Source organism: Protomyctophum bolini, assembly GCF_963924005.1.
Source record: "Protomyctophum bolini genome assembly, chromosome: 22".
Classification (NCBI taxonomy): Eukaryota; Metazoa; Chordata; class Actinopteri; order Myctophiformes; family Myctophidae; genus Protomyctophum; species Protomyctophum bolini.
In genome coordinates this window covers 6,053,513-6,077,970 of record NC_137883.1, presented here as the reverse complement: position 1 = coordinate 6,077,970, position 24,458 = coordinate 6,053,513, and the positions used below count along the sequence as shown (strand labels likewise).

At 43.7% G+C, this 24,458-nt stretch overlaps 1 protein-coding gene across 1 annotated transcript; it reads right to left on the bottom strand.

The window, feature by feature from the left end:
* Positions 1-760: 760 nt before the first annotated feature.
* On the bottom strand, positions 761-23,361 carry bnip3lb (BCL2 interacting protein 3 like b). Its single transcript, XM_080756498.1, has 6 exons — positions 22,896-23,361; positions 10,192-10,483; positions 6,830-6,920; positions 5,102-5,205; positions 3,308-3,457; positions 761-1,191 (listed from the first exon to the last, which is right to left on the bottom strand). Exons 1-6 carry the CDS (start codon positions 22,957-22,959, stop codon positions 1,143-1,145), a joined length of 750 nt encoding a protein of 249 aa, XP_080612624.1. The 5' UTR covers positions 22,960-23,361; the 3' UTR covers positions 761-1,142.
* Between the last annotated feature and the right edge of the window lie 1,097 nt (positions 23,362-24,458).

The window sequence follows — 24,458 nt, the reverse complement described above, 5'->3', positions numbered from 1 at the left end:
ATCCCCCACATGGGCTGTGATCTGGCCTATAGTCCTGAACGTCACCGGAGGACGTCGTCATAACGTTATCATGACGTCATCTGGCTTGCTGGGAGGTCTCCTCAATAAAACGAAGAAAAAAAAAACAACGGTGTAAAATAAATATAAAAAAGGATGACATTATCTAAAAGGTCATTTCATAATAGAAAACAAAATGGCTACTTTCAAAGGCATGCTCACGTCATTTCAGCCAACTCTCTCTCACACATAGGTTTGCCACATAGTGCTGCGCTACCAACGTCGGTGGCACAGTCATCATCAGACTTGGACATCTCATGTCAAGTCTGCTTTGTTAGCCACTTTCAACCTGGCGTCCCCATAATGGGGCATGATGGAAATCTTCGATCTGCGTGTATATATATATAGCTGATCTGCAAGCTCTCGACACGTTGCATCGCGATGCATTGTCAACTTGTAGATTGGCCATTTTCACAATTTTTGTGTGACACCACCATAAGACAAAGTATAAAATAGGGCATATAAAGTGGTTAGCGGGTAACCTTCCGGGGTAACGGGGTAGTCCGTAGTTGAAGAGTTTGGTTTTTAGTGCTGCCCGCTCCCCTCCCGTGAAACCCGCCCATTATAAACAATTATACCCAACATTGGGGAAAGGGAAAAAAGGACCCTATTCATTCCTTGAAAAGCTTATACAAACGAGTGAAGTTTAATTTATACTTCGCCGTACATCACCATCTCATGCTAAAATTACAGATTTCTTAGCTTGAAAATTGTCTGAGTATTTAATTTTTTTCATTTTTAGCTTGAAAATGTGTTTTTTTTTTTTTTTTTTTTTCGGCTAGCGACCATTGTGCAAAAGGTATATAAATTAGGTTCAACAGGTATGGTGGGAGAGGGTTTTATCTACAAACAGTCAGAGAAAGACAGATTAAAGGGGGGGGGTGGGGAGTCTCCTGGGATCATGGCATATCTCAGGGACGAGGAGCAGAGAGGGAGGAGGGATGGAGGGGAGGAGAAGATATGAAAGGAAGAGGGGGACAGATGAGCACTCTTCTTCATCTTCTTCTTCTTCTGACAGCAAAACAAAACAAACCTTCCCCTCAACATGTCGTGGCCACTTCTCAGGCACTTTGTCAGTTTCAGGTTCAGAAAGAGCTCGTAGGTGGAGTGGTCAGCCTCTTCCCGATGTAGACTCTGAGGTAAACAAAACAAACAAAAACCAGGGGGCAGGGAAAGTATATTTAGCAATGTGATATCAGATCCAACACCTATATATATACCTCCTTTCAGGACCCAGGATTTATATTGTCGGTGTCCAGCGGAAACCTTGTATCTGCATGCAGTATATGTCAACTTTTTATTTGTTTCATTTTTCTGTAAACTACTGTAAAGCCCTACAAGATCACACGAAAGCAGTGGAAATTGTCAAATCGCGTAACTTGTTGTGAGCTGGTAGATCTGTAATTTTCCGCTTTATTTGTTAAAATGTTTGAAATTGCTTACGTCCGTTTGTGGCTGTGGGTTTTTTTTTAAAATAAATATTGAATCAATGAAAAGTCTTAACAAGAGTTCAGAGATTAAAATAGGCCTCTGCATCCACGGGATGCACTAATGTACTGTTTTTTATTCTAGTTTATTTTGCTAGCTTTAGTTTTAATAATAATTTCAAAACAACAAAATAACACCTGGACCTCTTTGGCAGGGACGTAACAACTACAAATAAAGGAAAGAAAGCCTTCTAGTATGGAATTCACCTTTAACTTTTTGACCAATACTTTTTTGAGTTATAATATGCGTGATACTCGAGTCCAGCTGGGTCTGTTGCCTGTCTCAAGTGGCACCCAGCCCACCAGTGAGCATATAGTGGGTGTGCAGTCTGTGCACGGCATTGTCAAAGTGTCGATGTATTGTTGGGTCATTAATGTTTTATTTCTTTCCCACAGCACCAGCCAACAAGCTGTGGGGTGAATGAACTGTGACAACAGTGCAAATTGTTACAGCATTGTGATGCACTTGCCATAAGGCTCAACGGCCACACCACTGCGATGTGGGCTTTGACGTTTCACCTTCCCTCGCCACTGCCAGACACTTCTTTTTACCCTAGAATGAGAAATTTCACCACGAGAGCAGAGGTTGCCATCTTTCCCAGTCCTCCCCCCCTGCTCAACAGGTGCCTCAATCCACCAGTAGGAGTCGCTATTGCAGCATCAAGAACAAAATCCCCTGTTGACTTCCCATATCCCAGAGAACTGCTATTCTCCATATGCAGACCGCGGCCATCTTACCATATAAGTTAATGGCAAGTTGCTACCTAGGTGCAACTTCCATTGGCAGCCCGTTCATCCAAACAGAAAAGTCCTATCTGTATTAAACAACGTCAAACTCACCAACATTGCAGCTGTACGGAAAGTTTGAATTATTCTCTTTCTATCCTCAAGGTGTTTGTTTCATAAAAAATCCACTGTATACATGTTATGAGCTACTTTGTGTCCTTGCAGGTGATTATTTTTCCAAGTGCTGGAGTTTGGAAGTGCTCGTTAGATATCACTCAACTGCCCTGCGTACCACCGGTTTTGAATAAGCACATAATGCAGGAGGCAGCAGGACGTTGCTTTACTGAAAACGAGTGCTTCCAAACTCTGATGGCAAGATGGCCACTGTCTGCAAATGGGCAATAGTGTTCATGCCAGGGCAACAAAAGGTTTGTCCACAAAGTTTGTCTACCCGGACACGCGCAATCCTATCGATTCTGTAGCCTTTGTTCAACCCAAATAAAACAGTAATTTTGTTTTGCTGTTGTATCCAGTGTACATGTCTTCATGTACACCGAATGCCTTTACCCAGAGGAAGCCTTTCTTTGGTTCTTATACCAGGGGGGCAGTGAAGCCAATAGTGTCTGAAGCCAGTAGGAAATCCCGACTTCCTGAAAGTTCATATAATGGCCTGTTGTGGCGCTGTCATTGGGCCCAAAAAAACCCATAGAGGTCCATGCATTTGGGCCCAACTTCATCACCTAGACTGTATTACCTTAATAAACATGGTCATGAATACTTTCTGCTTCCAGTCACTAGTTTAAAGTCTCATTTCTCATGTCATAATATTCTTTTTGGAAAATGATGGTCCCATTTATTTAAAAAAAATGACCATAAAGTCGAGTATGTTCTGAGGGGCGTGTCTACCTTTACAGAACGAAAAAGAAGGGGTGAAGCGATTTACAATTCAAGGACTTGACAGGCTTCATCTTACGTCCATACCAGACCCGGAGAACGCTTTGTCCATATTTATTATATTTACAGTCTGTGCTTCTTACCCCAGTCCCAGAGCCAGGATGTGTGATAATAGCAGCGAGGGGATGAAGACTTTGAGGAACTCGGCAGAAAAGATCCCTCCTTTCTTCATGGCGCCCGTCTTCCTCATGCTCAGCGACACCGAGCGCCGAGGGTGGCGGAAGTGGAACTCCCTGCGAAAAGATCACATTTTGTGCTTTTTGAGTGGTGCAACCACTCCAAGGAACAGCGATGTCCGTGTGTTCACCTATGTACCTATGTGTTGGTTAATGAGCGCCAGTATATGACTATGGGCACCAGTAGGGGCGCTGTTGTGCCAGAAACAGAGAGAGGGACAGTGCTGCACTGTTGCCTGCTAATGAGAGCGAGAGAGAGAGAGAGGGGGGGCGGGGGTGGAGTTGCACCACTCAGTTCACACGGGTGTGACTTTTTGATACTCAAAGATGTTTCACATGAACAGAACAAATAACATCAGATTCATCCGACAAATACCCGTTGTACCGCGTTATTGTAACGATGCACAATAATAAATGGTGCATTTTTATATAGCGCTTTTACACAGATTTGTGCATTGCATTCACAGAGAAGACTGTGCGGTGCTGGATGTCAGGCATCAAGGCAAACATCGAGGAAGAAAAGAAAGGACATCCGCACACTCGTTTCTAGAGCTCCGAGACGTAACTTTATTTTAGAGGCAACAAATTGCTGTGATTTCTCTCCCTTGATGTTTGCATTACATTCACGCACGCTTTCATATAGTCGTACACCAGGGAAGGAGGAAACCATGCACCAACCTGCACATTGGGAGAAATGAGGCGTTCCGAGTCTTGCTCAAGGTATGGGCATTCACTTCTAGTCATTTTGACTAGTTGACTAGTTGTTTAACTACCTATTCTTTTTTGGAAATGAATACATTATAGTACGTATAGTACATTTAAAAACTGTGTACATTGGTGACTATAATACTATAACTTTACCAGATCTTGAGGCCTACAAAATCGGGAAAAAGAAGAAAAAAAACTACTAGTACCAACAAGGTCAGTGGATTTACTAGTCGACTATAGTTGAATAGTCGACTAGTTGCTCATTCCTGCCAATTCTGGGCGGGAAGCCCTTTTGGTGTTTTAAACATCGTTATAATTTAGCTATTGAAAAATAGCAGATCTACAAGATGATAGCGTGCCACTCGGTGATGTAGGTCTGCTGGACGAGCTTGTATAGGTCTGCTATTTTTGAAAAATCGTGAAAATATTTATATTTAGAAGATCTTTGTTTAATTTGGAGGTCAGGCCTAAATGGGTTAATGCCCTAGCTCAAGGACGCATCGACAATAACTCTGGGAGAGCCTGGGATGATGGGATCAAACTTTGAACCTTGTGGTTCCCAGAGCCACTGCCGCCCCATAATGCACTGTACTGTATCATGAGTCTCATTCGGAAGTGGAATATTTTCTCACAGAGCCACAGAGTTCAGTGTGGGGGCGAGTCATTTACAGACAGTGCTGGTGCTGAATATAGAGAGTTGTATAGTGTAATATGCACAGGACATTTCTCCTGTCTAAGATCAAAAGGGGGTTTAAAGTAAATGTATAATGGTTATACATTAGTTGTGGTATTCATGTGATTTTTACATGACCCTCTGCGAGATTTACAGAAATTCTGGTGACCTTTGTTTGGACACATGATATAAAGCATGTAAAACAAGTAAAACATACAGTGCGTCAACCACATAACTTCAACAACGTGACATTTAAAAGCTTTTCTCATTCATGTGCTTAGTTTATCGTCTGTGGACACTGTCCTTTCTTTGATGCTTACTTAGGAGGAATGTTTTCCGGACGACTGGACCAATCTGCCACCCAGTCTGAATCCTTCATCAGTATGTCTATGTCCGTGTCCTTGTCCAGAGCGTCCTCTTCTGACTGAAGAACAAAGCCACGCAATTAAAACGTACACACCTGTGATACATAACAATCAGGGTCAGTGAGTAACGCAACACAGGTGAAGCTCCAGCCTACCAGAGCCATCCAATAGAAGGGTTGCGACGTTGAGGGGTTAGAAACAGAGCGCTCGAGCGCTGTTGATGAAGCCTGTACAACTACAAGCTGGAGTTGGAAATACATAGTTTTCAAAGAGGGCGGCGCAAATAAGAGCTATGCATTATGTTATGCTTTAGCTATTGAAAAATAGCAGATCTACAAGCTCATAGCGCGCCACCGAGTGGCGCGCTACGAGCTTGTAGGTCTGCTATTTTTTGAAAAATCTGAAAACTGGAGGATTTAGAAGATTTTTTTTTATATATTTTTTATCCCACGATTTTGTAACCCATTTTTCACCCCTGTGTCAATCATCTAATGTGATCCTGGGCTCTACACACCCTCCGCCAACCTGGGGAGAGCAACAGACTTAACTCATGCTTCCTTCATGCTTGAGTGTCCAAGTTGCTCCTTTACACCTGACAGGGGGGAGTTTCCCTGGTTAGACGTAGCGCGTGGAAGGAGCACATTATTCCAACCAGTTCCTTTCCGGTTAGGACCATTACCGTCACTGTGACTTCACCTTTGAATAATCATATCGGTGCAAGATCTTTGCACACTCCACACAGAAAATGCCTATTTTCATCACTATAATCATCACCACCATATCACAAATCAACTATATCGGTTGCATATCGGTGATCGTCCCCTCTCTAGAATTGGTATCGGTTACAAAAACCCCTATCGGTCGGACACGGCTGGAAAGAATGACAATTGTCATCACCAGTTCACATGCACACTGTGTGGAGGTTGGAAAACCAACGTCCAACTATGAAATACGTCACAATATGTTCGCAAATAGCCATTTCAGCTCGTATTTAACAATGATAACCCTGGTGTACACGTGGAGTTTTTCATTTTGTGTTGGATATCTGGGTTAGAATGTCAGCCTTATTAACCATAATTACCATAATTAGATAATGATGCTGGCTAACTGGTTGCAGTAAAATGGCCGCGCGCGCGCACGCACACGCACACACACACACACACAATTAAAAGAAATGACTGTAGGTGTGCCTCCTCCATTGTGTTCTATAGATCACAGCGCAGGCACGAGCACACACACACACACACACACACACACACACACACACACACACACACACACACACACACACACACACACAGGGTGTGTCTCATGTCTCCATGGAAACTAAGATGTCATTCACATATGTGAATGACATCTTAGTTTCCCCGCATATTAATATGCATAATTTTAGCTGCGGATCCCGACCCTGAAACCATTTTATGACACAAGATGCGAGTGTTGCTAGTAAAAAAAAAATCGGAAATATCTTTACAAAACCGGAAAACAGCAGGCACACGGTACCAATCTGAGAATCCCATCGGCAAATAAGGGAAAAACAGCGGACCCGCGACTATAGTCAACAGTCTGTCTTGAGAGAGAGAGACTATATTATTAATGAAAACTGTCATGGATGTAATAGACATTTTTTAGAATCTGATCTCAGGTCAGAATGGGGTTATGCACACCAACTTGTTTACGTACTTGGCGGCTGTCTCTCCGGCTCGACACGTCCACGTCGAAGGTGATCTGTCCCTCGTCGTCCTCCTCCTGGGGGCTGTGGGGTCGGGGAGGACTGGAGAGGCACAATCCACAAACAAAACCACGTGTCAGAGCGTGCCGACGTCTTCTTACAATAGTTAACTAAAACTAACTAAAAAAAACGAAACTAGAAAGACATATAAACTAATAAAAACTAAAAAATAATTAAAAAACCATAACTATAAACTGAAACTGTATTTTGTGTCCTCAAAACTAACTAAAACTAACTGAAATTATAGACAAAATACCCTTAGTTTTAGTCTTCATCAATATTTATATGCCTTTCGGATATTTATGATATAATCTTTTTAAATTAATTCGATTAATTTCCTCATTTCTGGCAGTTTGTCAGCACCGTACGGCAGCATGTAGCCACGCTGACCCTAATCCCACAAATAAACCAAAGTACGAAAAAAAACTAAAACTAAACTAAAACTAAGCATTTTCACCAAAATAAAAACTAGCAAACCCGCTCTAAAAACGAACTAAAACTAACTGAATTTGAAAAAAATATGTCAAAACTAACTAAAACAAAACTATTATAACCTTGCTTACAAACCTCATGAACTCATGATGATGATGATGACCGCACCCTGAACTTTTGGCTAAGCTAGAAATTCCCCCATGCATGAATATCTAGTCTGAATCCCATATGGTGGTTGGAGGAGAGAGAGACACTGTCCTATTCTGGTATATAGAGGGCGACAAGACAACTCACCCCGTTTCTGTTTTCCTCCCAGACTTTTCCCCAGTGAGGGGTGGGAGAGGCTGGACAGCAGACGGGCTGGACTTTGAATTTCTCTAACTATAAACTTTCATGACAGCAGACAGCCGTCATGTACAAATATAATTTATGAAAAGTCTGTTCACAGAAGTTGTTGTAGGATATGTGGGGATTATCTGACGAGGTACCATTTGAGTGCGGCAAAACCTTACATATACTACATAATACTAAATTGTTTATAGGGTCAATATAAGTAAAATAATATAGCCTTTCCACAGGAGTATCTTTTTATATTTTTCCAAAAAGTATACAAACAGCCAATAGCATATTACAAAGTTAGCCCCCTCACTGGTGAAAATTCCGGGAGGAAGAACGGGCAAGCACCGGGGTGAGTTGTCCAGTATTCATATTGTGTCATTGAGCAAGACACCAAGGGCTCTATTTGTCACCGCTAAACCCCTTATCCCTAAACTTCTGTTGCCTTGTTTGCTATTTTGCCAAACATTTTTGAATAGTTATAATAAGGTTTTCATGTCAAGGACCCCAAATACTATTAATTAATTGGCCACCGACCCCCATCTGAAAACATGTTGGGGACCTCCCCAGAAGCAAAGATTTGAGTTAAAAACGTTCGCTCTGAAAGAATATATTCAAAGACTTGCGCTATTTCAAAAATATCTATGAGCTTGTAGATCTGCCATTATATCCCGTCCTGAATGGGAACCAATGCCGATAGCCAACTACAGTAGTGTTCGCTGTTGTTGTGACATTATCCACATACTGTACGTACACATACCCATCCTCATGTGATTCATTGACATTTGACTGCTCAAGTAACTGATAAGCTCCGTTTTATGGCCGCTCCGGGGATTAGAGTTGAGCAAACAATGTGAGCAGCGCCGGTTAAATGGAAGGTTCTGCAACTTTTCGGGACTCCTTCAAAATAGAAGCTCCGGGGTGCCGGAAAAGACATGGACGCTTTTACTCTGAACCCCACCCCCCCGGAAACAATCCGGAATACATGATCTCATATTCTCCCCTCGCCTGATATCATTGAGGATGCGCTATAGGACGTGTACACACGTTCCTAGGACGTGTGGATAAACGGTTAATGGTCACAATCCTTATAATAATTCAACAGGGAAGCCGTGTGTGTCGTCCGGATAGCCACTCTCCAGTTCAACAACAAACGAACAAACAGCTGCTACAATTTGACGATTACTGTCATTCATGGTTACATTCAGTTCATGAGAAATTAGATTAACGCTATTCAAAAAGCCCTCGTCAATCCATCCAGCTGGAAACAAGTCTGCGCAGAGATCGCCAGATCAGAGACAGAGATCGCCAGATCAGAGACAGAGATCGCCAGATCAGAGACAGAGATCATCAGATCAGAGACAGAGAGTGACTTCTCTTCCGAACCAGCCTGCAGAGATCACATGGGTTTTAAAATCGCCACTGGGCAATCTTGAACAAGGAGAATTACTATAACAAGTGTTTGCGTTTCAAAATGAGCCAACTCTTCACCTCTCCAGACTAGTACAGACTATAGGCTACTCAAAGCAAAGACAAACTTAGCTTACAAACCAGCAGGCTGTTTCAATGCGTTCAAATAAAAATATGTCATACTGTATGAAGAGGTATAGGAATCGTGTAGTTAAATCTAGCAGTTCAATTGTTTGTTATGTTTTGCGTGGATGGATCTCTCAAAACAGCCTTTCGGCCCAAAAAATACAGAGCAAGGGAGGTGCACTGCCAAGTTATAGGATGGGAGAAAAGTCTTTCTCCCTGCTTTAGAAAGAAGAACAAACAGAGTGTCAACACACTGATTATGTCTCAATGAAACCCTTCTACAGCACATATTTAAAATACCACGCGAAAGATCTTCACGAGGCAGCCACAGCTGAATGAGAAGAGAGAGAGAGAGAGAGAGAGAGAGAGAGAGAGAGGCCGCCTGGGAATTGCAGGGTCCCCGGTTCACCCCCTCGGCCGTGCCTCGCCTGCGTGTCAGAGAGGGTCCCTGAACAAGACACTTAAACCCTAACAGGCTCCTCGGGGCGACTGTGTCCTAATACAGTAGCAGTGGTGGAAAGCAACCAAGTACTTTCACTTAAGTACTGTACTTAAGTACAATTGAGGTATTTGTACTTTACTTGAGTATTTTCCAATTTCCAGTACTCCACTAGATCTCGGAAGCCCAAATGTGTACTTTTACTCCACTACAATTATTTGAAAACTTTAGTGACTTTGGGAGATTTTAATTTTGATTAGAAAACATACATTAACCACTTCAACCCTATACATTTCGGGCCATTTGAAAATAGCCGATCTACAAGCTCACAATGCGTCGCGACGCATTGTGAGAAAAAAGGCAAAGAAGTTTAGGAATAAGGGGTTTTTAGCGGTGACGAAAATGGAGCCCATAGTGGCCCCTCTGGAACGAGTGTGGACATGATAGTGGCCCCTCTGGAGCGAGTGTGGACATAATAGTGGCCCCTCTGGAGCGAGTGTGGACATGATAGTGGCCCCCTCTCCATGGTCAAAGTTGCCCAACCCCCCTGGGTCTAAAATGTTTCCCAACCTGTCACAGGAAGAGTTGCTGCGGCTCGACTCGTGCTGCGCGTCCAGCAGGATCTTCTCCATGTCTCCGTTGTGGATGGAGGAGGAGGAGGGCACGTGCTCCAGGCCTCCGACCACCATCATGGCCTCCGCCTCCGCCTCCGCCTCCTCCTCCTCCGCCACCTGAGGAAGGAGGGGCAGCAAGCCGCCGCCGCCGCCGGGGGGGGACTGCTCATGGCCTCCTGCCAGAGACGCCGCCGCCTGGGTGGACCCTGCAGCCGCTGCTCTGTTCAACTCCAGCTCCACCCAGGACCCTGTAGGAAAAGAACACGCCGGAAATAATAGGATGATGATCACAGGAAAAAATATATATATATATATATATTGAAATTTGATTTCATTTAGAGGCATCTGAATGAAATTGAGATGCATCATCTCGTTTTAGAGGGGGTCCTCCTCGGGCACAACGCAATGAATACAGTACATATAGACAAAACAATACATCAAACATACAACCGCACTTACAACATCAACGAAACATAGAGGCTCTCCGATCCACTCAAAACCAGAAGCAACTGCACTGAAACACCTTACCAAATATTACTAAAAATGATATTTCATTACTGTGCATACAGCACAGTAAGAGCGCATTCATCATTTAACAATAACTATTTAACAGTGAGGGGATGCCCCCCCTCACATCACAGACCTGTTATTGCTCCTTCTCGTGTGGCTGAACGCCACTTGTCCCTCAAAGAAGTTAGTCACCGACTAGTTAAGCCGATACTATGTTAACCCGTCCATACGAATGATTCACACAACGCAACTATAGTTGCAACTAGTTTGCAAGGAATTGCAGCGAACTGATCCGTTGCAGGTGAGCTCAATTTAGGGATAATGTAAACGAAACTTGGTTGCCGTTGCAACTAATTCCCTTTGCGAATCATTGGTGTGGACTGGGCTTACAGGGATAGTTCACTCCCGCCAAAAAACGATTACCATGGAGCCTTGAATTCACAGAGATTTGTTTTTACCGCATTTCTAGGCCAATAATTTGATAACCATTTGAGTTAACCCAAACCCCAAATTATTTTTTGGGGTTAGCGATCCAAAGTTCTCCGCCCTTTCAATTACTAACACCCAGCTCCCAGGACAGAGATTGATGAAAAGGACGGATATTATTGATATCAAAACAGATCACATCGCTCCACAGGCTGGGAGCGCCTGTTGCGCAACATTCGATGTTGCGCAACAGTGGGACGTCATCGTAAATGTCCCCCCCCCCCTTGTTTAGCTGACGAGATTGAAAATCTTAAAACGTTAATAACTCTCTGATTTAATGGATTACATAACCCCCGGGGCGTTCGGGGCGTTAACACAGACAGCATTAGAGTGTGTGAAACGAACACACACAACGCTGTCACAAACAAAGGTATTTCTAAGGTGGGCAGACATGCAGCTCTTATATCGGATAGAGGGTTAACCTTTTGCTACAATATCCTGACTCATAGCCACCAAACAAAGCCAGCCGAGCGTTGTTACACCAATGCAACGTAAACTTGGGCAGCATCCAACACAAAGGATCAGATGCCTGCTGGCATCTGACCAGATAAAAGTCAAATAAGGCCAGCAGAGACACGTCATTCACTACTCCAGTGACGGACTGGCAGAGCTCCAGACGGTTCAGCGTTTTGCACATATTTGCCCTGGCCCGCCCCATTAACATTATAAGTTCGTGAACTATAGGCATATTTTCTTTCCCCGTCTCAGGACTTTTAGGCAGCTTATACGGTATGTCTACTCTAGGCCATAGCTCAAATTTCCAGAGTAACAATCTGCTTATAGGCTGTACTGTATGTGGTAGACGGCTATAGTATAACCTACTGGTTGACTAGTAGAACTGCCTGAAACTCATAAGCTCAATATATCTTGGCTGTGTGGTAGATTCCACACAAGGAATGCAATTAAAGTTGCAATTACCTCTCTCTGTCAGTGTCAGGAGAGGACCTAAAATGTACAGATTATAGCTAGGGAGGGATGGTATACTATAAAGGTTGTCTTGACAGTTAGTGTGCCATATCAAGTCCAACATTATTGCTGTTGTAATATTGTTTAATTAGGACACATCAAAATGAAATATTTCCAACCGATTTTGATTGTCCATAGGCTATAATGTTTAGAGATATTTATATAATCTTCATATATCTATATCAGGACGATCAGGATGTAATAATCATTAGACTCGAACTGAACAATCCACATATCAGACTCCCTCCCCAGTCAGAGTTAGGAGAATATAGAATTATGTGCAGGATGTAATTTGGTACTGCAGATGAGGTGAGGGGGCTTAATTCAACTAACCTTTTTTAATATTTAATTTGAAAAACGAAAAAAAGAACACACACACACACACACACACACACACACACACTAAGAAAATTGTCGACTAAGAAAAATGTTTCCACTGATGAAAACTAAATGGAAACTAAATGAAAACTAAGCTATGATGACTAAAACTAAGACTAAATACCGTATACTGACAATTCCGTCAACAGATAAAAACTAGACGACTAAAATGCTAGGAAGGGACTAGTGGACAAGAGATCCAGTAGAAGTCATTTTACACTTTTGCACTTGGTGCCGCACTATGAGCTTGTATATTGCTATTTCTCAACAGCTAAAGCATAACACAATGCTGAAAACACCAAAAGGGGGGATTAAAATGACAAGCATATTTCTTGCCACTAAAACAAGTGGAAACAAAAAGACCAGTTAAGTCGCATGAAGTATAAGCGTGACACTTTTCATCAGCCGGTGGGTCTAGCCGCCACCAACCCCACACACCTCATCTCCATTTACTGCCTGGTGGGTGGTGGTGAAAGGGCACTAAATAGCTTGACTAAATGCTATGTGTGCTTGCGGCTTCTAGACCTTGACTGCGACATACGACGCCGTTCCGTCCCCGCCTGGCCCTGGCTTGTATACGCGATCTCGGGCATGGAGCGGCAACAGAGCGACGCATGTCAAAGCTATTTAGAAATGCAGCCGAGCATACGTGTGGTCGTCTGGTACTGGTAGTCGGAAGTCTGGCGAGGTGAAGGTGGGCGGGTCAGTGAGTGTGTGTGTGTGTGTGTGTGTGTGTGTGTGAGCGAGGTCCATATTGGGAGGAGGGAGGAAAAATAATACGGTACATGCCGGGCACTTCCGGAGAGACTATGCAATTCATTAACACATTTTGTACATAAAACGTCTGGAAACGTCATAAGGAATACAACCGACTGATTCTAAAGACGTCTGTAGACGTCCTAGCGACGTCCAAACGACACGGGGCGAGATAAGAATATTCAGAATTATTCCTTTTTTTTTTTTTTGGCATTTCGCTGTTCGCTTGCCGTATGCTAACGCTCTGTGCAACTATTAGCTTGTCATTGACTCCCATGTTAGCGCGGCGGAAAGAATGACTCGTCTCTCCTCGTCCAGGGCGCTCTCCGTGGTGATAAATGGATCGATATGCTGGCGCTTCATTTCTGCTCCTCATCCGTCTCTCCCGCAAAATATGAACGCTTTTTGGAGCGTATATAAATATATTAAGATGATCGGAGATTGTGAGGTTCACTTTGTCAAGTCAACTTTTTTAAGAAAGTGTTTTCGGTTCATGGCTTTCAGAGTAAAAGCACTCAGACAACTCTGGCACCCCGGGAGCTTCTATTTTGATGCACTTCCGGCACTTAAAACAAGCCCTTTTTACTTCTGAATGAAGCACGCTGGGCTTAAGTCTCGTGTAGCCAGACAACTATTCCACAATGCTAGGTATATAGTCTGGAACTACACCTCCCGAGTAAGGAAGCTGCCATTTCCGTTCACGACAATATATTTTAAAATATCTATTTTTCATTTTCTGCCAAGCAACAAGCTATATATGCTTAGATGATTTCTATTTCTACTTAGAGTAAATGTGCACGACTGTAAAGACGAAACGGAAGTGGGGAGGAGGCTCCACTTCCGCTTTATAGTTTACTCAGGACAGCTCTTCCGTTGGCCCAGACTGTATAATGAAAGCATTTGGAAATTGCGAGAGGCAAACCGTCTGGTAATTAGGTTACATCAGGACACATTTATTTACTTGAATAGGTCACATCGGCCTATAATTAACAGTAGGTAAACACCCACCCAGAGTCAGGTCATATGTCAACCCCAAGTAGCAAAAGAGGCTGAACAAACAGCCGAAAGACACGCACATCCAATTACCTACTGTATGTAGGCTGGGTGCCGGATCAAAGACAGTCATAGAGTAAGAATAAAAAAGTCTGCACACAAATGTCAGCTCCCAACAATTATTTACTTTAACCCAGTCAGAACGGGAACCCCTTTTGGAGTTTTAAGCATTATGTTATACACTTCTATTGAAAAATAGCAGATCTACAAGTTCATAGCGCGGCACCGAGTGAAAATCGTGAAAATGTGTCTCAAATCTTTGAATATATATTATTACAGAGTGAACATTTTAACTCAAATCTTTGCTTCTGTGAGGTCCCTGGAACTACATATTTTCAGATGGGGGGGGGGGGGGGGGGGGGCGGAGGCATATTACATATATTTTTTGGGGTCCTTGACATGAAATATTGAGCACCACTGATACAGAAACATGAGGTTTTTCAGAAAACTGTCGGGATTTTGAAGACTTTTTTTTTTTTTTTTCTCCGACGTCTGGCCAAAATGGGTTAAAGGTGATAACGTTTCGTGCCAAAGCCCTGAATTCCTCAGACCTTCCAAACATACATACATACATATATGACATACACATAATGTCAACGCCCAACCGGCAACCCTTCCCTGGGCTGAATTTCACTGGCCAAACGTTCAATGCTTAACCCATTCTGACCTGGCACCCATTTTGGTGTTAGCATCGTGTTATGCTTTAGCTATTGAAAAATAGCAGATCTACAAGCTCATATCGCGCCACCGAGTGGCGCGATACGAGCTTGTAGGTCTGCTATTTTTGAAAAATCGAAGAACGACTGACATTTTTAGAATCTGATCTCAGGTCAGAATGGGTTAATCAGACCAGTGTGTGTCCAGTGGAAACCTGGTATGAATCTGATCTCAGGTCAGAATGGGTTAAAACGTATACTCATGACATGCTGCTTGCCAAATATAGCTGATCGACAAGCCCACATTGGCATCGCGAGAGAATGAAAGTATATTCTGGAGGATGAATCAGGCTCCAGCGCCCCAACTCTCATCCATGTGTGGATTACGTGGCAGACCGCGATGCCAAGCTGCTGTCGACAGCCCATTGTCTCTGCAGCTCCATGGACTTAACGAGGTTGCCATGGCGGCGGTGAGGCCGAACGTTCTGGGCCCGGGACCGCGGCGCCGTCCGTCCGTCCGTCCGTCCGTTAACCCGTTCTGACCTGAGATCAGATTCTAAAAAAAGGTCTCCATTCCGACCTGAGATCCGATTCTGAAAATGTCTTCTACGTCAGTCGCTCTTCGATTTAAAAGAAAATAGCAGACCTACAATTAAGCGCGTATGAGCTTGTAGATCTGCTATTCTTCTGCTATTGTTCAGACAGACGAGCATACATAACACTAGGGCAGTGTTGTTTTCGTCGACTAAATACCATGACGGAAAAACATTCGTCGACTCCCTTTTTCCCCACTGGCAAAAAACGACATAAAAACTATAAGCCATGGATGACAAAAACTATGAATAAATATACGGTCACCTTTGTCAACAAATAGAAATGAAGACTAAAACTGTTAGACAGGGACTAGTGGACAGACAAGAGATCCAGTATAAGTAAAAGACACAAGTTATTTTACACTTGGTTGCATGCTGAAAATAGCAGATCTACAAGCTCACAACAGCTTGTATATCAGCTATTTTCGGATGCGAATTTGCGGCGTTTCTCCATCGGTTTTCCGAAAAACGTGGCCGGTGTGCAACCACCTTTAGTCGACTAAAACCTACCGGGTGACTAAAATGTGACTAAAACTAAATGAAAACTATTTAAGAGACTATATGAACTGAAAACTAAAATGGAAATGTGCTGCCAAAAACACCACTTGATAAGAGTGGTGTTGTGTCCTCTGCTGCCTTGAGGTTCCAACAGGGGGGGGAGGATCTAAAATGAGGATCCCAGGTATTAGGCAAAAATATTTACAGCACAGAAGTGAGAGCTCCAGGAAAACTAAAAATAACAACACACACCACCACCAAGCTTGTCAGACGAAAAGCCAAAAATAACACCAAGCTTAGGTGTAAACCCCACCCCCCCCCCCCCCCCCAAATAAACAAACAAGTCGGTAACCAAATGACGGCCAGGTGCGGGCCGGTGCAAAAAGCCTGCTGCACGGTGCCGTGGCCCATGTGCAAAGAAATAGCAGATCCACAAGCTCACAATGCATGTCGAGCCTCTGCGCGTTGTGACTTGTGGAAACGTGTGACTGTGTAGAAGCACCCCATTATCTTCAATACCGTATATATTTCCAAATAACAGCCCTTACTCAAATAGCCGCCCACGCCCCACTACCTAATAACAGCCCAGGTTCTTCTGACACCATTTTGCATAATAACCGCCTCGTCCAAATAGCCGCCCCTTAGCCTGGAACTCACCTATGCTTTTTATGGCATAGGCAGCTCCCGGCAGGATCCGCCGGGAGAATATATGCGCAGCTGCGCGACATGAGACTAATTACTTAGAGCGACAGAGAGAGAGAGAGGAGCGTGTGTGTGTGTACATGTGTGCGTGTGTATGTCAATTTTACAAAGGTGCAGACAATCAGAAATCAGCAGAGAGTGAGCAATGTTTGCACTACTCTATGGCGAATTGAAGTGGACTCAGACCCAGACTTTTTTTTTCTCCCTGGAAATAAAAACGTCTGGGTTTCCGAGGCTAGCCGCCCCTCGACAGACAGACAGACAGACAGGAACAGAACGAGCAGTAATATAGTACGTTGTTGAGCATGGCGGACACAATAGAAGAACGGGTTATTTAGAAAGGAAACATGGAGGTGAATACTACTCGGGAGAGGGATGGAAATGTCAAGAAAAAGAAACAAAGGAAGTCTGACTTGACGTTCAAACTAGTGGCGGTGAAATACGCGGAGCAGAACCCTGGACTGGCAGCTTCCAGACAGTTTAACGTGGACCCGAAGCGCGTGAGAGAATGGAAGAAAAATGAAAGGTGAAATGGCGTTTCAAGCGGACTCGGGTGGCAAAAGGGCTCGCTTGACGGGCGGGGGGGGGGAGGAAGAAAGTGAGCGAGGAGCTGGAAACTACCTTGTGTCAATGGATATACGCCACACCCGGGGACAGAACCTACGAGTCTCGCGGAGAATGATTCGCCTGAAGGCCAGGTCCTTGTACTCCACGGTGGGTGATAAGAGGGACGGGGAGGTGTTTTTTTTCCACTGGGTGGCTTAACCCATTCTGACCTGAGATCAGATTCATACGAGGTTTCCACTGGGACACACACTGGTCTGATTAACCCATTCTGACCTGAGATCAGACTCTAAAAATGTCAGTCGTTCTTCGATTTTTCAAAAAATAGCAGACCTACAAGCTCGTAGCGCGCCACTCGGTGGCGCGCTATGAGCTTGTAGATCTGCTATTTTTCAATAGCTAAAGCATAACGTAATGCTAACACCAAAATGAGTTCCCGTTCAGAATGGGTTAATAGATTCCTCCGACGCAACGATCTCTCACTCAGGAGGAGAACAACTGTTGCTCAGAAAGACGCTCCCACCGAGAAGATTGTGGAACTGAGGAAGATCACGAGAGCGACGCGGAAACAAGAGTTCCGCAATGAACTTGTGATAAGAGGATGATGATGAGGAGGAGGAGGGGGAGGAGGAGGATGATGATGAGTGGCATTGAGATGACCTCAGTTGCTGCTGTGTTGTTTTGATGGTGGTAGAGTTTTATACAGTAGGCAGGCACTTCATATCATCATTTTATACACGGTTTACGATATTAAAAATTAAGAAAAAAGGTATCGCAGCTTTGATTTCATTTTTATATATAATATTTCCTGTACTGGTATTTTCTTTTTTATTACCATCCCGCGTACGTTATTACTGTAGACAACATTGTTGCACTAAATTGGAGGAGGATGATGAGTATCAGTAGCATTGAGATTTCTACAGTTTTACCCCATTTCCAGGCCTATAAAGCAATGGTGCATCAATGAGGCTTTTTTTATGCTATCAATCCCCCAAAGCAAGACTCAACATGGAAAAAACTAAACACGGTGCACCTTATGAAATTATATCCAAACATTTTAATTACAAAGCTTTTGTAGGCCTGAAAACCTTTTTAAAATGTTTCAATATTTCGTGAGTTTCATGACGGTGGGGACCCTATAGTGTACACTACAGTATTATTATATATTGTTTTATACAGTATACTGTGTAAGCAGTTTCTTATACTGTAAATCGAATAGATTTAGCATATTAACAGCCCGGGGCTACTATTTGGAAAAATACGGTATATGTAGTTTGCTCCGCCAATCACAAGCCAATGTTTGTGTTCACACAAACCCGGAAAGCTGGGCATAGGAGGGGCTAGCGGGCAGCTAGTGTGACGTGAGGGACGCCCATTCATTGCAGATTCACTGCCACAATATACGTTGCGAAATCTTGTGCGTTTTTTTTGGGTCAGTAGTCACTCAGAAATCCCCATACATGGGTAAAGTCCCCATATATTGTGCCCAGGTCTCGTGACATCACTATGACATCCTCGGGGACGATAGTAAACCAGGGATCATAATATCATAGTAAACGCGTCGCAAATTAAGCCCATATATGGAGATCCCTGATGGCATCAATATTAGTATATGGAGATTCCATAATGTCGATCCTCCCCCCCATCCATCCTTCCTCTTCGATGTCTCCCTTTTGACCGATATCCATTTAAACTCTAGACGGGCCCGCCCCCAAAGTTATTTGTGCAGCCGCGCCCGGCAGCCGGCGAAAACTAGAGTTCACAACAGGCCCGAAGATTAAAGGGCCTTTGCCCCCCCCCCCCCTCATCAAACCCTGTACACTCAAGACAATGCCACCGCTGCCACCCTTAGATCTCCATATATGGAGCCAACCTGTTCTGACATTCCATAATGTTGATCTGACCTCATCAAACCCTGTACACTCAAGACAAGACACGCTCCATATATGGCCACTTGGCCAGTACACACACGACCTCGCCCTTTAGGCATCTTACTGCTGGTTGTATACATTGTTGTATGGTTGTATATTGTATGGTTGTATACATTGTTGTATACAACGAAATCAGTCACAAAGATGTATTTATATTCTCAGGTCTGAGGAAGGGCTACGGCCCGAAACGCTACCACTTTCAAGTAAAAGAAAGTTCTGGGAGCAGAAAATGGTGTGCAGATTCTTTTCATTTCTTGAGTTCTGTTATCATCCATCCATCTTCAACCGCTTATCCGTAGTCGGGGTCGCGGGGGAAACAGCTCCACCAGAAGAGAGCTCCAGACTTCCCCTCTCCAGAGCAACATTAAGTGACTTCCTCCTGGGGGATCCCGAGACATTCCAAGGCCAGTGAGTCGATGCGTTTCCTCCAACTGCGCCTTGGTCTGCCCCGGGGGTCTCCTCCCACAGTGGGACGTGCCTCAAGGACCTCCTGTTGTAAACTCTGTACTGGACCCTCGTCTGCTTTGACAGACAGGTAGTGTGTGCCGGCTGGGTGGGTGGTGTGTGATAATCCGGTTGAAGTATTTCTAGGGGGGGGGGGGGGGGGGGGGGGAGTTCAAATAATGACTACAATCTTTGAAAAACAGGCATTGTTTTAAAATGATTCTAGTGCAACAGCACACACCACCCAGCCGGCACACACTACCCGTCTGTCAAACCAGACGAAGGTCCAGTACTTAAGAGTTTACAACACCTCCCTATAGGGAGACGCCCCGAGAGGCATCCTAACCAGATGCCCCGTTATCATCGTGAGCATTATATTGCTCTGCCTGAGCTACGCTCCAAAGATGTTTGCCTTACAGTAAAACTGACTCAACGTTTCCTGGCCTGGAACTAGGAACAAAACATGGCAAAGCAATGAGCGAGCATATCTGTATACCCTACAAATGACAGTTGTGACAAGGGTTGGGAATTAACATCGGTCACTTGTCAAATGCTGAGTTTGTTTACTCTATTGACTATTTATGGTCTAATTTGGCTTACTGTACCCAACCATCATTTGGAGGTTCTACGCAAGGAGATCTAGTTATTTTATTTTGTTTTTAATAGAGAAAGCGGTCAATGTACCAATAAGACAAGCTAGCACTGGGTGGGTCTGGCTGTGACTCTAACCCAATAAGACAAGCTAGCACTGGGTGGGTCTGGCCTGTGACTCTAACCCAATAAGACAAGCTAGCACTGGGTGGGTCTGGCTGTGACTCTAACCCAATAAGACAAGCTAGCACTGGGCCTGGCTGTGACTCTAACCCAGGTTTCCGAGGCTACTAACCCAGTGGTTCCCAGACGTTTCAGCCCGTGACCCCAAACAGAAATTAGAGACATTCGCCAGGGACCCAAACTAGTGAACATAGCAGATCTACAAGCTCACAATGTGACGCTCCGCGGCGCATTGGGAGCATGTGGATCGGCATATTTTCACTAGTTTTGAAATATGTGTTCTAATTTATGGGATATTCTTTCATTACTTCTAGAAATTACTGGAAAGAAATCATTGAATTTTGTTTTTAAGTTTTGCTTTTTTTGGGAATGTTTTGTAATGTTTTGAAATAATAATTAAAAACATAATTTAGGAAACAAAAACAAAAGGGACGCAGAAGAATGTGTCCACGAGGACGCCTGCGACCAACAAATGGGTCCCGACCCACACATTTTTTTTAAACACTGCTCTAACCCATGACTTCAAGTTCACAACCACCAACAAATAAGCCCTGTTCTCTTGGCCCCAAGTGCCACTTCCAGCACGTCCTAAACGGCTGCCTCCTCATCATCACCGTAGCCACAAATAGCATGCTGTGTCACTGCCCCCAATAGCTTGTTGAGTGCGCCTATACCTGCCACAACATGTTGTGCACACACACACCTATATAAAACACTTTTTTTAGAGGAGCGCCAGCCCCTCCTATGCCCAACTTTGTGTGTCTGTGTTTGCTCCACGGAATGTGATGATTTGATTGGATGAGCACCAAATGTGATGATGTATGATGATAAGAGCACCACTCACTTCACACAAGTGTGATTTATATTATTAGGGATCAAGCCCGAAGGGGCAAAGAGCCCTATTGTTTGTACAAGTTGTGTAGGTCAGTGGTTTCCAAAGTGGGGTCCGGGGACCCCCAGGGGTCCTTGAAGGAGTTCCAGGGGGTCCCCAGCTAAATGATCATTTGGAACGAAATGGACCCTTAAGGGTCGGTAACTCAGCTGGAATCATATGATCATATGGAACCAAATGGGCATTTTTACACTCTCAAGAGTAAAAAAATGTCATTGATTTTACAATATAAATTGGGGTCTCAGAGATAGAAATGGCATTAAATGGGGGTCCGCAGACTAATGCATGTCAAACATGGGGGTCCTTGAAATTAAAACGGGTTGAAAATCACTGCTAGAGACATACAAATGTTCTTTTATGGGGGTCCCTGACATATCTCTTCAAATGGAGGTCCGCAGGCCAATTTGTATCAATTTGGGGGTCCTTGACATGAAAAAGACTGGGAACCACTGCTGTAGGTGTTTGTGGCACTGAATGTGATGATTTGAAAGAGCGACCCTCACTTTAGACAAGTGTGATTTGTATGTATTACTTGTCAAACAATTTCAGTCATCATTGTTTATAGAGCTCATTGTGTATATTGCGTAGTTTTTTTTTTGAAGGGCGCTAGTCCTAGTTCCTATATACAGCTTTAATGTTTTGTTTTTCAACGATGCATGTTTAAGAAAACGCCATAAGAGAAATCTAATGTGTGTGTTGAGGACTAAAACAAACATAATGTTGTAATTGATGTAAGATGATAAGAGTGCCCCTCACTTCCCACGGGTGTGATTCTTTTTTGGGGGGTTGACCCCGTCGTATAACTGCATTGCAGCTATATTTACTAGTATTATTAGCATTATTATTATCATTATTTAGATATGTAGTGCTATGGAACAGGGCTGTGCAGAGCCAGTTTGTCTTGGCTTCTCCAAAATTGAAATGTACAAACAATGAAAGGTAACTATTATGGACTCCGTACAAATCCACGGAGCTGCAAGAATGGTTTCGGAGCAATAAAAGACAAATAATACTGACATTTTGACAATCCGATCAATTTCTTTGGCTATTTTAGCCCGATTTTTTTCACAGTTGGGACTTTTTCCTTCTTCCATCTTGCCTTGTTGACAACACTTAAAACCCACCCACACGGCACCACGCAGCTCCTCGACTGGCTCAAATGTGTGCCAGTCAACACGGTAACCCCGCCTTCTTGAACACAATTGGCCCAAAGGCTGTCGGTCATCAAACGGAACATAGTGTTCTCAATCCTCCTCCAAACGTCCAATGAAGCTACAGTATACATACATAACAACACAGCAAAATATAATATAATATAATTTTAAACAATCATAACATAACTACACATGGAAACCAAAACGTAAAACCACACGAACTGGTCCGCCACTTAGTTTTCTCCAGACAAGTAAAGTAAAACGAAAGAGGCGAACGTCAAAAGCAGATATAATAATATTTACCATTTAGTCCCGAGTCCCCGTTATTGTTTCCTGCAGCAGCAGAAGTAGCAGCAGCTTCCGACATCGTGCTGTGTTGTGTGCAGAAACAGTGTGCACTGTGGCTGTGCACCGACCAGTGGGGGACGGACTGGCTTGTATCAGACTAGTACACACTCCCTCCTATATCTATGTAATGTACCACACACACGTTAACATTCAGACTATTGTACACACTCCCTCCTATAATGATACACATGCAGACGTGCTAGTGTACACAGCAGCAGGAGCTGAGCCACCAGAGCGTGTGTGTGTGTGTCAGTCAAGTCTGGACAGACGGCACGGTGACGGCAGCCACGGTTCGGTTCAGTTCATGTGTTTGTTTTCGTCAGCTGGTCTGGAAACAGCAATAAAGCAACTTGTGCAGAGAGTGGTTTTGTTTTTCCTGGAGCTTTACGATGACGTCAAGTCTCCGTCATCCATCATCGAAGGAAGGGGTTTGACAACATATTCCACGAATGCAAAATAATCCAATAAAATATTGGATTACCCTAGTAATACCCTAACCCTTGCAAGTCTTTTTTTTTATGACAGCAATACAAATGTTTGTGTGTGTATATATTGTATATAATAATACAATATACTTATTGTAAACTGCATTTCTAGCCTAAGGGCCGATTCATACTAGGGCCGATAATGATTTCGCTCGTTAGAAATTTCCAGTTGCACCGAAGAGCAGAGAGAAGGAATTTATATCATCGATTTTATGTCCGGAGACTCCTGTCATAGTACCAAAAAAAGAAAAATCAAAGGGCTGACAATTGCGTAAGCTCGGTCGGTCGGACAGACATGAAAATGGTTCAGGACTCCGGAGACCGTCCTACCAGTGCCAGAGTGTGGGTGCAGCCACTGTGAGGCACACATCTGCAACGTACGTGCGTTTCTCCCCGACTCCATTGGCCAAAGTTGTGAAACATGCATACGCACACGTACGCATCCCAGTCCAGACAAATGATCATACAGCAACATTAACACAGGTGGGCAAATATCGAAATGAAATAGCTCATAGACTCATTCATCTCCAGCCTAGTTCCATACTGGCTCTATTAGCCGCCCTAGCCTCGTTCCCACTTCCCAGCTGCAAAGCGAAAAGCTGGGACTTGAGGGATGCGATTGCGATCATATATATAGGCTTCATCAATGAACAGGCCAAAAAAGAAAAAGTAGTTCCTTTATTACCTTCACCGTCAGGTTTTATTATTAGGCATCAATATTTCAGTTTCATTGAGGTGTTGAGACAACAGTAGTAGATTCCATAGTGCAGGTTACTGTACCATCACATTATCATAGTTATGTCTACTGTAGTTTCAACAAACATCTTTTGAGTTAGTGCCTCAAATAATGGCTTTATATGCAGTCTTACAAGCAGTATAGACATCCAACTATAAGTAGTTTAGTCGATGGTAACGGAGTCCAGTGTACAAAAATAAAACTTTCCACTGTCCTAAACGGTCCGATACACTGAGGATGTGTGGAAAAACAATACTGCAGATCACTCAAAAATACCTCAAGGTTAAGCTTCATAAA